The sequence below is a fragment of the Mus musculus genome, chromosome 10, assembly GCF_000001635.26.
Source record: "Mus musculus strain C57BL/6J chromosome 10, GRCm38.p6 C57BL/6J".
Taxonomy (NCBI): Eukaryota; Metazoa; Chordata; class Mammalia; order Rodentia; family Muridae; genus Mus; species Mus musculus.
The window spans coordinates 107,886,009-107,901,596 of NC_000076.6; the positions used below are offsets into that span (position 1 = coordinate 107,886,009).

At 38.6% G+C, this 15,588-nt stretch overlaps 1 protein-coding gene across 5 annotated transcripts in view; it reads right to left on the minus strand.

The window, feature by feature from the left end:
* The window catches only part of Otogl (otogelin-like), a 151,850-nt gene that overhangs the window by 125,479 nt on the left and 10,783 nt on the right, over nt 1-15,588 (minus strand). For 4 of the 5 annotated variants that reach the window (NM_001370989.1, NM_001177567.2, XM_017314041.1 and 1 more), the window contains exons 5-10: nt 15,237-15,335; nt 13,452-13,606; nt 9,687-9,808; nt 6,061-6,266; nt 943-1,070; nt 459-565 (exon numbers count right to left, since the gene is read on the minus strand). In NM_001370989.1, the coding sequence (NP_001357918.1) occupies nt 459-565; nt 943-1,070; nt 6,061-6,266; nt 9,687-9,808; nt 13,452-13,606; nt 15,237-15,335 (817 nt within the window). Of the gene's footprint in view, nt 1-458; nt 566-942; nt 1,071-6,060; nt 6,267-9,686; nt 9,809-13,451; nt 13,607-15,236; nt 15,336-15,588 lie in introns of those variants that run through there. The other variant, XM_006513931.1, reaches the window with a different exon arrangement.

The window sequence follows — 15,588 nt, forward strand, 5'->3', positions numbered from 1 at the left end:
TTCTGGGGCATGAACCCCTCGACCCCCAGCCCGGGACCAAGGGCTTCCCCATTGATGTCAGGCAATGCCATCCTCTGATACATGTCTATGAGAAGTTGGTTTCTTTAACTCTTTAGATGACTATTCCACGAGTTTCCTTTATAATATTGCTCTATTTTGAGGATTTAAATATTAGTGCACACAAGTTTCTACAGACATCTCTAGAATCTTAAAAAAAAAAAAGCCAATAGAACAAAATATTTAAAAGCTATGAGATTTGGCATCTTCTATGTAGAACAGTTAACTACCTGTTAGACCTGTTAGACAGTCAGCTTCTCACAACTACTTGTTAGTCCAGTGTGGGCTTGATATTTAGCACTCTTTGGCAAGCTGCTGAGATGGTTGTATTATAGAAGTATATCTGCCCTTAGTTTGGGAGGGGGGAGAAATTTATTGCAAATACTAATTGTTTCACTTACTTGCACAGGTCATTAACACAGCTGGCAATGTATAAGTATGGATCAATGTATTCGTGGCAGCTCAGAAAGGGGAACTGTAACAATATCTGGCATTTGAAGAAGATTGCCTGTGCAAAAGACAGATGCCAATCATCAGAAACGTCACTGGCACAGGAGTGTGTTCGTTCCACTTGGTATTCATCTATTTGCTGAACTCTCTGTTCTCATCAGGAAAGGGCAGATAATTTACACTTATAAAATGCAATGAACAGCTCCCCAGCTATGTGCTTTGTAGATGAATTACTGCAATGATGAATCCAATTATATCCCCTACTTCTGAAATTAATATGAAGTCATTCCATATTGCAATTACATAATGTGAATTCAATAATTTAATTGTTCTGTATTTGCTTAATGCTAAATATGCAAAAGCAGATTAGTATTAAGCCCAACATGCTCCGTTACTTGTTTTTTGGTTTTTGGGTTTTTTTTTTCCTGAACTTACCTCAAATGCTGGCATTCCACTGGAACATGGATTTGGAAAGTCTGAGGGCGTAGGTACACATTTAGTATCATCTGGAGTTAGCACCAGCCAGCTATTTGCAAACATAGCAATGTCTTCTGTGTAGTCCTCTATTGCATTCAGACATAAATAGAGTTGTATTAGTGTCATTTTCTCAAATCTTATTAAATCTTATTAAAAATTCTTCCGATTGGGTAAGATGTCTCAGCCAGTGTTTGCCATACAGCATGGGAACCTGAGTTTGATCAGCAGAACCCATGTAAACATGCCTGACCTGACAGTGTTCACTTAGAATTCTAATGCTTAAGAGGCCAAGAAAAACAAATCCCCAGGGCTCACTGGCCATACTTGATGAGTTCCAGGCCAGTGGGAGACCCAGTTTAAAAGGAGGTAGATGGTATTCCTGATAACAAAACCTGAGGTTGTTCTATGATCTCCACATGCAAATGCACATTTGTGCACACATACACATCTACACATGCATGAGTGCACACACAAATGAGCACACACAAAGACACATGCACACATTTTTTTAAAGTTCTTTTCCATTTTGAGAGTAAACAACAACAACAACAAAATGTATTGAAACCATAAAAACATTTCAGAAGACACACGTAGAGCCGATGTGAGACCAGAGAAGAAACCAACAAAAATACATCTAAGAAGTGAATCTGTTTCATCTGAGTATTATGAACAGTAAATTGAAACATGGTTCAAAGGGACCCCAGTATTAGGGAGCCTAACTGATCCGAGAATAATTAAGGAGAAGTATTGAAGAGCTTATATATGATCCAACAGACAGTTGGTGAACAGCCTGTAATGGATCGGGTTTAAGTTGCTTCATCACCTGGCATTAAATAAGTTCAAGACAAGATATGAAAATTAATCCTGCTCCAGATTCAGATAAGGCTGAATCTCAAATCTCACAGACAGAAGGAGTTCAGATTGGAGCTTTGAATTTTCTGCCACGCGGACTTGATGGTGGTGACAACTGTGCTGATTAATCCGAATCTCAAGTGAAATGCTTCCCTGGTCTCCCTGAGCACCTTTATGTAGGGAGGTGGTATGTATGGGCTACTAGCAAATGCTGCTTACACCCATTGTTTACAGGAGTGCTTTGCTCCTTGCTAACATTCCAAACTTCCCTATAGCCTTGGAGAGTGGGCAGGTTAGGCACCTGCCACGCCCACCCCATAATTCCCAACTCCTCCTCTTATACAAACTTCTCCAGCCATCTTGGCTCTGAGAGTTGCTCATCCCCAACTTAGGGCCCGTGTCTTCCTGGGCCTCCTGCTCCTTCAAAACCACTCTTCTCAGATGTTAAGCAGGAAGAGCGCAAGCCCGCAGCTCTACCTGGCTACAAGTGAGTTCAGGGTCAGCCTGGGTGACTCAGCAAGAGTCAAACTCAGAAGAAAAAGAAGGCTGGGATGTAGTTCAGTGATAGAGCTCTTCCCTAGTATGTACATGCCCCCCCCCCCCCAGGTTCAATTCCTAGTATTTTAAAAACCGTATTATGTTACAATTATGTTTTAAAATCAATTCATAAAATTTGTAATAGGATAATATTCACTCAGTATTAAATTACATTAAATTAAAAATTAAACAGGTTTTAAAGAAGCACTCTTTAGTTGGTCAGTTTCCTCTCTTCGTTTTGGACTCCTTTGTTTCCCACTTTCCATCAAAGCTGTTATTTCTCACAAATATCATGTTCTAATTTGTCTCTTTATTTATCTCACCTTCTATTACAATAAATGAGAGACTGGCTTCACTGTTTTAGCCCTGTATCCTTTGTTTAATATCAAATATGTAGCCTATGCGCAAACTTACCAAATAAATGAATGGAAAGTGTAGATGAATGTACTGTATTTATTAAATTATATTCTTGATCTTACAAGAATATCTGGCCTCCTTTGTGATCTCTGAAATTAATGGGTATGTTACACACTGAGCAAAATCTGCTCTAAAATACTTATTTAAAAGAAAAAAAAAACCTGATGCTTTCCTTAAGTAGAGGTATAGGCCTATCTCACTTCAAAGGCACATGCCATATTTGAAATAAATAGCACAGTTTTTTTTAAGTCTGAAGAACAAAGATCTTTCCAAAAGTCCAACTCATTTCAACAAAACAGCCTGAGCCTTGGGCGAGTTTCTCAACTTGGGGGTAACGACTACTTTGGAGTTTCATATCAGATATCCTTCATATCACATATTTACATTACAATTCATAACACTGGCAAAATAACAGCTATGAAGTAGCAACGAAAGGAATTTTATGGTTGGAGGTCACCACTGTGAGAGGAACTAACCATATTAAAGGGTGGCAGGACTAGGGAGGTAGAGAATCACTGCCCTAGAGTTTACATTAGCTTTTGATTCAAGTGTTTAACAAGTCCTTCTACATTATATTAGTAAAAGAGCCATGTATGTCATTTATTGTAAGACTTTTAATCCATATCCATTAGTTCAGAAGCCCTTAAACCTAAATTACAATGCTTCCTATGGGAGATGCTGTGGGGAGAATAACGCCTTGAGTGAGCATATTGGGATGCAATCGTGAGGAATTGCTATTGGTTATTAAGTTGGGAGAAAAGTGAGAGTAAAGCAGGACCTTTGTGTTGGTGTGAAACAAGACTAACACATGACCTAGGAACATGGCGTCCTTATCTAGACACCAAATTGAGTTCTTCCTCCTGGCACAGAAATTCTGAGAAGTCTCGTTGCTTTGCGAAGTCATCTTTGAAGGATAAGAAGGGACACAAGGAGAAATGGTTTTAATTACTCTTGGGAAGCTGCATAATCAATAGTATGCCATCAGACTATCCAACACTTGATCCAATCGGCAGAGCCTGCGCTGAGCTTTAAGCAAACACCAGACTCTTTAGAGCCAAAGGCGTCAAGCTTGCCTCTGGAAATTATCCTGCATTTTTACAATATGGGAAGAAATAAAAAAGCAGGCTCTTTTAGTGTCCTTACGACTTGTTTTTGCCTTGTGCTATCTGCCAGACTGTGAAGGAGCGATTGCCTTTTCGTGGGCTTCTCTGCAACAGACATGCAAGAGTCTGCTTCTGCCCTCAAAGCTCATCCCGAATTCAGTTTGACTTCATTGCTCTTCCCAATTGCTCTTCACCTAATAGACTTTTGCCTGATCCCTTCATGGACTTCACTGCCTGGAATCATTTCCTGTTCCAGAAATCGTGAGCAGACTGTCCCTGCACACGGGTGCCTGGTCCACCTTCCCGACTCTAACAAGAGCGGACGCTGTTTTCCACCCTCGCTCCACACCAGGTTCTCTGACAGTCCTGGCAAAAATCATTCAAAGCAATCTTGTCTAACTCCCACTTTAAGAACTGGACTGAGAATTATGGTGGGGTTGTTTTGTTTTGTTTTGTTTCGTTTTGTTTTGTTTTTTTAATGAAACTTTCCAAATACTCCTTCCTAACTAACGTAGTCTCAGGACTCCAAATTTGTAAGCCTCCTCATTTCCAATACCCAACGGAGGCAAGTACCATTTCACGATGCTGCTGATCTTGTCGATTTATATTGTGCTCACGGACTTCTGAGCACTTCCATTTACATTTTCTCATTAGATATTCACGCACTGGGAGGCACTGCGGGCCGTTTTCATTATTTCTATTCTATATATGAGAAAATTGACTCATTGGAGCCAGGCTCTCCAATCTAGCGCTTGGTAAACAAGTCCTGATGATAAATTATCCATGGAGTGGGAGTAAAATGTTTGTATTTTACTGAGGCCATCTTAAAAATATACAAAAATGCATTTCAACTCCTGTGGGATACTTACAGATAATTGCAAGGTAAATAACATAAACTGAGTATTATCTATGTAATGGCCAATCTACATGTTTACAAGAGGTGTCTCACTTAATCCTTGACACTATGAAAATATATACTGTCACATCATTACCATTAAAAAGTGTAATAAATAGCAAAGCAGATTTTTCCCTACATTCTGACTTGCAAAATGCATACTGAGGAATGCTCTTTTAACATCCATTAAAGTACAACATACAGACAACTATCATTAAGTTTGTAATACAGAACAATATTCTGTAATAAACCAGTTTAAAGGCAATTGTTAGCAATTGTGTCTGATTGTGCTTAAGTGTAATAACATCTAACCCAATTCTAATAGAATCAGCAGATAGCTGCATTATATTGGAAACTGTGACTTCGTTATACAATTGAGAAAATACTAAACACTGTACAAAATGATATGAGGGTTAGCAACAATGATGCTATGCGCTCATAATCAACATTATAACAAACAATAAGCTACATTTTTACTATCACTGATCACTCAATTAGTCCAAAATTCCTATATTCCTCTTTCCCAGCAACAGAAAGATTCAATGATGCAACTTCAGAAATATCTAAGAGTGGAAGCATGGTCCCAGGCCAGGTTCACTGGTATTAAGAACAATGTTCTTTTCCTATATAACCTCATTATGTGGATGTGAATCATAATTATGCCTTATGGTTCTCTTACTCCTCAGTAGTCTCCAAAGAGAGGTGGACTGTAACAAGTGACTCCCTAAGATGGGTTTCATCCCACAGATTCTATAGGCAACCGAGAAATCATATAAAACCTTTGCCAGTTGCTTTGCCAGATGGGTAATCCTGATTTCATTCCATCATCTTTACAAAATATTATTTGGCAGTCATTTTCACTCATTATTGTCAAGATTGGATACAAAATATCTTTTCTCCTAAGGTAAGCAGGTTAGCCAAAAGGTTTAAATCCCTAGACCATGAACTCCAAGGATGGAGAATTGCTCATTTTGCTCATTGCTATTCCCAAGACCCCACAGCAGTATATGTAGTATCCATGAAATTCCTGTTACAAATGGAAAGCTCAATTAACACTTTCTATGTGAGCAAGTGCTACATCTTAACTTAGCAAATGTTGGCACGTAACCAGAAAATGTTTTCTTTCTTGACCTCAACTTAAAATCACTTAACTGGACAAATGGCAGCCACGGACTTTCCATCAAAAATCAAGTGTTCTGGCTACTATCTGCTGTTGGCTGAAGAAAAACAACTCTAGAAGGCCTGCTCCTTTCTCATGGTCTAGCTCCTTACCTTGCAGGATCACAAAGTCGTCTGACTGGATGCCATTATAATTTGCACACAAGCCACATGATTTCCCTCTGTGCTCCTCCGAGAGTTTGAGGTAAATTCCCGATATTCCATCCCAAGCCAAAGAAAATCCAAAGGTCGTCTTCACCAGAATGTAGTCAGCTACCTTCTCTAAGTGCACCTGCCCAAGTGTCTGAGGCAGAGATAAACTGGAAAACAGAGCAATGGGATGCAAGAACTAGGACCAAGTTAAAGTTACGTGTGGCGTGTTCTCAAGATCACTGCACAGAATGAATGAGCTCTGCAGTGAGAACCTCAAATGTTTCATTCTGTAGCAAATCTCAACATTCCTGACAAGTTTAATATATTTAAACAAGAAGCTAGAGAAAGTTCCGCTGATGTAGAGTTAATATTTGCAACTTACTAGTTGTTTCAAAAACCAGAAATATACAGCCATGAAAATTACACATGACCTATTCAGTGTAGAAACGAGCTCTATATATTTGGAATAGTGAAGGTGAAGGATACTTTTTATTTGGAAGAGTTGAAGATAACCTAAAAATTTTGCTCAATAATTCTGAAGTACAGAATGCAATAGCCAAAATATGTGATGCCCTTGGGGTCTGCTTTGATTTCATTTTATTTCCAACCAAAAAGAACTAACAAAATGGACATTGCAAAAGTATAATGAGTCACGAAGACAATAAGAGAGTACTGTGCCCCTTCCATTTATAAATGGGGCAGTAAAGAGCAGGTTCAAATCATAAAATAAATTTGAGAAGCTCACTTTTATTTATTAGGGTAGTCATATCAAAATAAAATTATAAACCATGGTATAAAATAGGTGGTTATAATAGGTATGGTCTATCATATATATAACATATATCATATATCAAATAATATATCATAATAATATATAAGATATCTATAACCATGAGCACAAAGGTTATTCTAACATAAATATTTATAGAATAGTTATAGTCAAAGTAACTTTGAATCTAATTAGATAATAAAAGACTAGTTAACAAAAATGTTATGACTAAAAGCTAAATATAAAGAGTTCATAATAAAAGTTAGTATGAAATAACAATGGATGTTTTACATTTTAGAATTTACAAGTTTATAAGAATCTGTTTTTTAAGCCGGGCAGTGGTGGCACACACCTTTAATGCCAGCACTTGGGAGGCAGAGGCTGGCAGATTTCTGAGTGTGAGTCCAGCCTGGTCTACAGAGTGGGTTCCAGAACAGCTAGGGCTACACAGAAAAACCCTGTTTCGAAAAACCAAAAAATATATATCTGTTTTTTTTTAAGATAGTAGATGATATGATCTATTTTACATTAATGAGATTCTAATTTGTGGGAAGAGTGGCTGTGGTAAATGGGGGATTTGTTTTGCTTCTGTTAGTCATCTGCGTCTGTCAGTTCTCCTCCTCTAAAATTTAATCAAATACATATCTTTAAGAGAAAATTGGGAATCTGTAATTACCTGTTTATGACACAAAAGTGTGCTAATGAAGACAGGGTGATACAAGAAGAATAGACTTTAATCAGCCTAAGACATACTCTATGCAGAATGTGTGTGGGGTTCTGGTTTTAGATTGGAACTGCAAATAGTAAAATATAAGCAGATAGGAACGCTCATATTTATGCTAAGAAAGTACCCAGAGCTTCTATATCAAAACTCCTTACTTCACAGTTCAAATAACTGAAAGCCAGGGGTGAAATGCTATACTCGTTTTACCTCCTTGGGTCTCCCTCAAGAACAAAGAAGAAGAGAAAATGGAGGAGGAGGGGAGGAGAAGGAGGAGGAGAAAGGAGAAGAATAAGAGAAGGAGGAGGAGAAGGAGATAGAGAAAGAGGAAGAAGGAGGAGAAGATATTAATGCAAAAAGCATTGTCAAACAATAGATTCACCCTTCACCTATCATAGAACTGGAATTCCTTGAAGAAATACTTTTTTATTACTGAAACCAATTATGTCTTCCATTTAACAAATCACTTTTCTTGAAAATTTTTTTGAAGAAAATCCATTTTGCAAGGCATGATCATTGTAAGTTAACATTACCTAAAAGCCCAAATGAAAAGTTATCAGAACATGTAAATTCAGCTCTAGGAAATGTGTGCTGAACTACATTATCTTTCCATTCAGATATTCAGCTTTCTTTTATAAAAAAAATAATCAAGTATACTCTATCCTTGTCTATCTCTGAGTCTGTCTGTCTCTTTGCCTCTCTGTCCCTCTCTGTGTCTCTCCTCTGCCTGGTGTGCTGGTGTGTGTGTGTGTGTGTGTGTGTGTGTGTGTGTGTGTGTGAACAAGTATACATGTACGTTTGTGTGTGGACGTTATTCTTAGCATATACTGCTGTCTTCTCCATCTATGTTAAGGTCCTTGCATAAATCTGTACTGACAACTAAAACTTTAAAAATAAACAACTCTGTTTAAATAAAATATCAGAAAATGATAAGGAAACAATAAGCTCAGAAATCTGGGCCCCCTGGTACATGTCTGCCTCCCCAACACTCAGAGGCCTTAGGCAAAAGAACTCCTGTGAGTTCTTAGTCATCCTGCTCTTCATAGCAAGGACCAGGCCAGAAGATATGTATGGCAAGACCTTGTACTAAAAAAAGAAAAGGCATTGAAAAGCAAATATCCCCAAAGCGGGTGAGGGCTGCTCCTGGTTGCAGGACTGACATGACACTCCCTGAGGCTTTATTCAAAGCCCTTCTTACAACGATGCTCGTACCCTGGGCTGACTCAGGATGGAGGCAAAGCATCAGCATTAGTGTCCTGCATCTGAAGGAACCTCATGGCTCACACCCCCAGCAGTGAGCTCTGAATGATGGATAGAACTGTTCCATCTCACTGTTTACTTTTCCTGGCCTAGCTCGGCTAGGAAATGTTTAAATCTGGGTGTCTTTGTAATTATTTAGATTGGAAAGGAAATTATTCCCCATGATTCCTGATTATAACTGTGCAAAATCTCTGTCTAACATAAACATACCCTTCCCCAAAACTCTCAGGTCATGTCGTTGGCAGGCAGGAAGCCACAGTGGCTGCACTGATCTATCAACAAGGACAGCTATTTACTGGCAGAGTCTTTGTCGGGGCTTTCAGTGGAAACTCTCAAGTGACACTCAAGCCTCATTCTCACAGACTTGGAAAGGATTCCAGAATCATTTGCAAAAGAAAATAAAGTCATTTTTTTGTAAGCTGTGCTATAAAGGAAAGGAGAAAATATTGAAGAGGTCTAACGGAATTAGACTTGAACTATATAAAGATAGCTCTCAATGACACCCTCTGGAGAACATAACACTCCTGTGTGCAGCTCTGAAGACCCATCTGCATCAAACATACTAGGATGTGAACCTGTATCACATACACTAGGATATGAACCCGCTAGATTCTTTGCTGCCTGGGGAGCTTCAGTAGACTGAAGGCATGATGTCTCTGTGATACTCCTGTAAAAGTCAGCTGAAGAACAAGTCCTCTCCTCCTCCTCCTCCTCCTCCTCCTCCTCCTCCTCCTCCTCCTCCTCCTCCTCCCTGTAATTCACTTCTGGTCTGAGACATCTAAATTTTCAATTAATCTCTAGCATCAGATTCATAGACCATTTTCCCCTTCATCTTACCTGATCCCATTTTTTCTTATTTCATGTCCATAGATTCTAATTTCCTCTTGGTTTGAAAAAAATAAGCTGATGGAGCGGTAACAAGAATACACGGAACCAAGGCACTTTGGGCTATTATGGACCTGGAAAAGAAAGAAAGAAAGAAAAAGAGAAAGAAAGAAAGAAAGAAAGAGAGAGAGAGAGAGAGAGAGAGAGAAGGGAGAAAGGGAGGGAGGGAGGGAGAAAGGAAGGAAGGAAGGAAGGAAGGAAGGAAGGAAGGAAGGAAGGAGGAAAGAAAGAAAGAAAGAAAGAAAGAAAGAGGAGGGAAAGAGGGGGGAGGGAAAGAGGGGGGAGGGAGAGGGAGAGAAGAAGAGGGAGAAAGGGAGGGAGGGAGGGAGGGTGGGAGGGAGGGAGGAAGAGAAAGACAGAAAGAGAGAAAGAGAGAGAGGAAGAGAAAGAGGGGGGATGGAGAGGGAGAGAAGAAGAGGGAGAGAGGGAGGGAGGGAAGGAGGGAGAGAGAAAGAGAGAGAGGAAAGAAAGAAAGAAAGAAAGAAAGAAAGAAAGAAAGAAAGAAAGAAAGAAAGAAAGAAAGAAAGAAAGAAAGAGAGAGAGAAAGAAAACATGAGAAATAACTGCAGGGATCCACGTGGCTAACTAAACCCTACAGCGTCCCTTTACAGCTTGCAACATCATTGGTCACATGGTACCCTACAAAATGAGGACTACACTTACACTTAGGATTTTTAAGAGGAACGAAATAGTTACCTCAAAAGTAAACAATAAATTTTATCTTGTACAATGCAAATTAACTCAGGACCTTTGTAAGCTCACTGTAACCTCTACATGTTAAGCGGTAATTTTCTGAAGCTGTATAGTATATGCTGGGGAAAATAGCAGCTGGGCAGAAAAACCATAAGAACCGCACATCGTAAGAGCTTTGAATGAAGCTCAGTAGCAAGCTATACTTACATGTTAACAAAGTGAACAGGACTCTATTTTAAAAAAATGGATTTTTTTAGATGGAATTTTTTAAGAAAATAGATTTTTCTTTATTCCCAGATACTTTTGAAGAGAGAGAAAATAAATGATAATAATAATAATAATAGAGTTATTTAATAAATGATAATAATAATAGAGTTATTTCTTCAGATATGAGGAGAAATCCAGCTCACTAGGAAAACGATAACACAAGGAAAACAAGTAGAAGAGTGGGTGAGAAAAGAAAAGGAACATTGCGTTCCCTTACCTCATCTCAAGATTAATCTCAGAAGCTCAACAACTAAAACGTAAATCACAAAACCATAAAGCAACAGAAAAGTAGGTAGCTAAGCAAAGAGAAAAGAATGTTCAGATATAAAAAGGATAAGAACACCACTAACAATAGGACACTAGAAACATAAATGCAGTGCGTAAGTGGTAAATGTTATTGATCACTTCTTATGTATCTAACACTGTCCCACATTCTAGGGATACAGCCATCAACATAACAGACAGAATATCTGCCTTCCTTAAGTTTATATCCCATTGCAAGAAAACCGGTAAAACATATGAAATGGGAATAAAATATGTAGTGTTGAGTAACATTAAAAAGGAATAGTAAACAAAGTAAAGACATGGAGTATATGTGTCAAGATTTAGGGGGAGGATTTTTGATGCCAGGCTAAGGAAAGTTCTGGAAAAGATGGAGTATGGAGGAAAACCAAGGAAGACTGAGACAAGAAACATGAAGTACAAATGTCAGGGAGAGGAATTTGACTAGATTATTCTCAATTTCCAAGCACCGCCCCCCCCCCTCCAATCCCGTTCAATTGTTGCAGAATTTCTCTTTGGAGGACAAGATGGGGCAAGGTTGACATGGGGAAGTGTGGTTCTAGTGAAACAAGACCATCCTGCTCAACCTCATGTTAGCCAAACAAGCCCACCCCAAATATCAGTAGTTCCCATACGAGATTGTAAACACTTGTTCTCAAACGTAAGCAGACACTCACGAATCAGTTATCACTGGAAGAAAGTCCATACTATAAAAGACAGAACCCAAGAAACAATGAAAAGAGGAAATCAAAGAGACGGTACAAATTTCTTTGTTTTGAATAAATATATGTTATCTCTATAATTAAATTGTAAATCCAAGATGATTTATAAAAGTTTTATATGCATTACACACACATAAAGGCCAACTAGTATCGGACAGAAAAAGTGAGCATATAACATCTCTAAAAAGATCATTAAATACTATCTAAGAAATTTTTTAAGTGAAAACAGCTAAACATTGACAACATGATAGAAGAAATAATCAGAAGATGGAAAGATATATGAGCTTGAAAGAAAGCTTCCATGGTAATAGAACAAAAAACCAAAATGATGCAAAACTGGAAAAGAATCAGTAAGGATCCTTCAGTTCAGAAACTCAGAGGCATGAACAGCAGAACTCCGAAAAAATGAATAGAAGAGATAAAGGAAGAAATCATGTTCCAAAAGTGAAGGGTGTGAATCATGAATGTGCCCCTTGTGGAGAGAAGGACAAAATACAGGAGCCTCATGCAACCATCATACCTCAGCCTACTGGGGATAAAGAAAAGATTACTATTTTTTTAGGAAGCAAGGAAAAGATTGAATAAAAAGTACTCAGAAATTGGCAGAGAAGTCAAATTTTCTAGAAATGCTCTTCAAGTTAATTCAAACTTGTCCTCCCATGCATAGTTTGCATGCAAGCATCTCTTCCCCATTTTAGACACGGAGTTAAAAATCTTTCAGACTTCAAACGCAGGACCAGGCACCTCCACCAACACAGACCATGAGCTCAGAGGACTCGGGAGGTTTTTCAAAGCAAATCCTACAAGTAGACAAAATTCCCTGGCCATCAGACCTTCCCTTGAATCCAGGCAACAGGAAAAACCAATACAGAAAGTAAAAGAGGGTTGTTTCCAGAAGTGGGTGAGAAGAAACCCCAAGCTGTGGACAGGAGATCTGTGAAGCAGCTAGTCTGATTAGGGGCATCAGAAGCAAGGGTTCAGAAGGGGAGGCTCTATGAAAGAGGTGCTCTGTCAAGAAGAGTCCTACAGGGGTAGAAAGAGTGCAGGAAAACAACTCTAGCTGGAGTTTGAGAGATTTCCTAGGAATTCACTGGACTTGGGAATTTTGAAACTAAGAGCTGGTTGAATGAGCTTAATCATGTAGCATGGATTTACCTGGTAATTACATAATTCTTGGGGTCCCTTTCATAAACATCAGTTTCCTCAACACACAAACCATTCCTTTTGTTTTGTTTCGTATTTTTATTTACCTATCTATTTTTGGAGCCAAGGATTCAAAATAGGGCCTTGTGTGTGCTAAAAATTTGCTCTACCATTCAGCTATATTCCCTAGCCCAAGGGTAGCACTTTGGAAAAGTTAAAGCAAGAGGGCATCTCAGTCAAAATAGCAAGGAGGAAGAAAATATGAATAATGACTCTACCCTCTTCCAAATTATCAAATAAAACCCAAATATTAGGGATATTGATGAGTCACTATAATAGTAAACACATGATATTTCTCCACAGCCTGTAAGACTTTCTCTCATGGATTCAATCCCTGTGCCTAAGATGCCAGTTATCATCTCAGTGGGATGACACTCAATATGGCCACAGATTTGGACCACTCCATTTAAGAGTAGAGCCCTAGGTGTTCTATAATTATCTTCTATTTCTATTTTTGTCTACTGTATATTTGTATATTTGACCATTATTCTTAAATACATTGTTTTCCAGGAGTAATGTTTTTAATTGATTAAATTCAAGTACTACCTACCCATACTGTGTACTGAGGCTCCAAATTACCACAGTCCTTTGCAAATATATAAGAACAACTTCCTGGGAAATAATAGTAGATTCCATCAAATGTTTCAAAGTGATACTGTCCCCAGGTTTTGCAAATCCCATCTCTGCCACTTCCCATGTTTGGCACTGAAAAGAAATAAAAAGAATATTTACTAGTGGAAAATAAATCCCATCGATCTCAAAATATTCAGTCATGATAATTGTGATTTTCACTGAAATAATATCCAGTTACTTAAAAAAAAAACCCACCAAGTCTCTAGTTTTAATGAAAAAAGGACTTATGTTAGAAACTCCTCTAACTGTTGTTTCCAAGAGACAGATCCGGAAGAAAGGAAGAGTAAGAAAAAAGACAGTAATGTCGACCCAGCAGATGAATGACTCAGTAAAGAAAGATAGATCACCCTGGAATGTTCTACAACAGCACAGGCAGCAGGGAGAATGCTCCAGTCTCCATAATTATTCTTTTTTTTAATCTCCTTATAGTATCCAAAGAGAAAAATAAATGATGACCAAAAAAAAAATTAATGAATAAATAAATAGACGGGTATGCGTGCCTGAAAATGGAGCTGAAAGCATTAGTCATTCGGTTTCCGGGAATCTCAAAATGATGACCTCAGACTGGTGACATTGCAGACGATTATTTATCTTAAATCAAAGGGCTTCATCTATTACGACCATGCCTCTCCTCTATAAAACCTCCCACTCTGTTCCACTTGTGTGTGTGTGGTGGATAATAATATTCATTATTGTGGTGGGGGTGGTGGGAGTGGGTCCCATTGTGTTTGAGCAAGAAAGTGTCTAAGGACAATTTTGGGAGTTGCTCCTTCTGCCTAAGAGGGTTCTGGGGAAAGAATTCTGATCTTGGCAACTAGGGCTTCTCCCTGCTGAGTCATCTCACCACCACCACCACCACCACCACCACCTGCACACCATTTTTTATATTTTAAATGCTTCACTTTATAATAATGTACAAGACAGGAATATTTGCTGAATTGTCACTAGGTGGGTTTTGATATAGTCCAGGGAAAACCAAAAGATAAGGAGGTGTCTTAGTTTCCTCTCATTTTGAAACAATTATCTATATTTGTCAGCTCAGGCCAACGTTGGTCCGCTCAGGAAAAGAAACAGAATGGCCTTCCCCAACAGCGGGTCTTACATCCTGCACTTTTCTTTAGAACACTTAAGTGTGAGTATTGCTCATCCATTATGCATCACTGGGTGCTGAAGCATGTCATATCATTCAGAAACGCACCCTGACTTGGGCCTCACATGTTGTCTTGCAAATGGAAAAATACTGATTATTATCCATTGATAATTATTAACCTAAGACCCTACCTTAGACACTGTGGATAGAAAAACTTAAAAATGGAAACTTATCCCCAGTACCTAAAGAGTTCTCAGTACTATTTCTAATCTACATATTCAATGTCCAACTAATGGAACACAAAGAAGAAATGCTTCTATGAAGATATACTAAGTAAAAGAGAGACATAAACGAAAGACGGTTCTACTAAGCTAATGCCAGAAAATAAAGGGGGAAAAAAGTACTTGAAAAAATAGAGATCGTTGGGAAGGGGAAGTACACACTTCTATTTTCTTTTACAGTGTTTCTACATCACTTCAAATGGATGAAAATAAATTTTGAACTCTCTAGCTAATGTCCCAAATCCCAGGGGATGAACACTTCCAACCAAATCACGACTTAATGTTCTCGTTCATATCCCATAATTCTCTCATAAATATCCCTGAAACTTACCAATCTGGCACCTTGTCCCGAGAGCCTGGAATATTTGACAGTCACACGTACCCGTCTTAGAACAGAAAGCCCCGTTAAGGCATTCATGAGGACATGAACCTGAGGGGTAGGGCAAAATAATTTATCTTCTGGCATGGATCAGCTCACAAAAACACAATGTGTCACGATCTAGCTTGGACTAACTCTAATACTGTTAACTTAAACAGAACCTGGGCCTCTTGCCTTGTGGTGCTAAAGAATTAAGCCATCAAATCTCTATCTATTCATTTCATTATGTGTGCTCTGAAGCAAGAAAGACAGGCTTTCACATCGCAAAGTACTTTGAGAGAAAAGGTTAGCCTCCTTCGAGCAA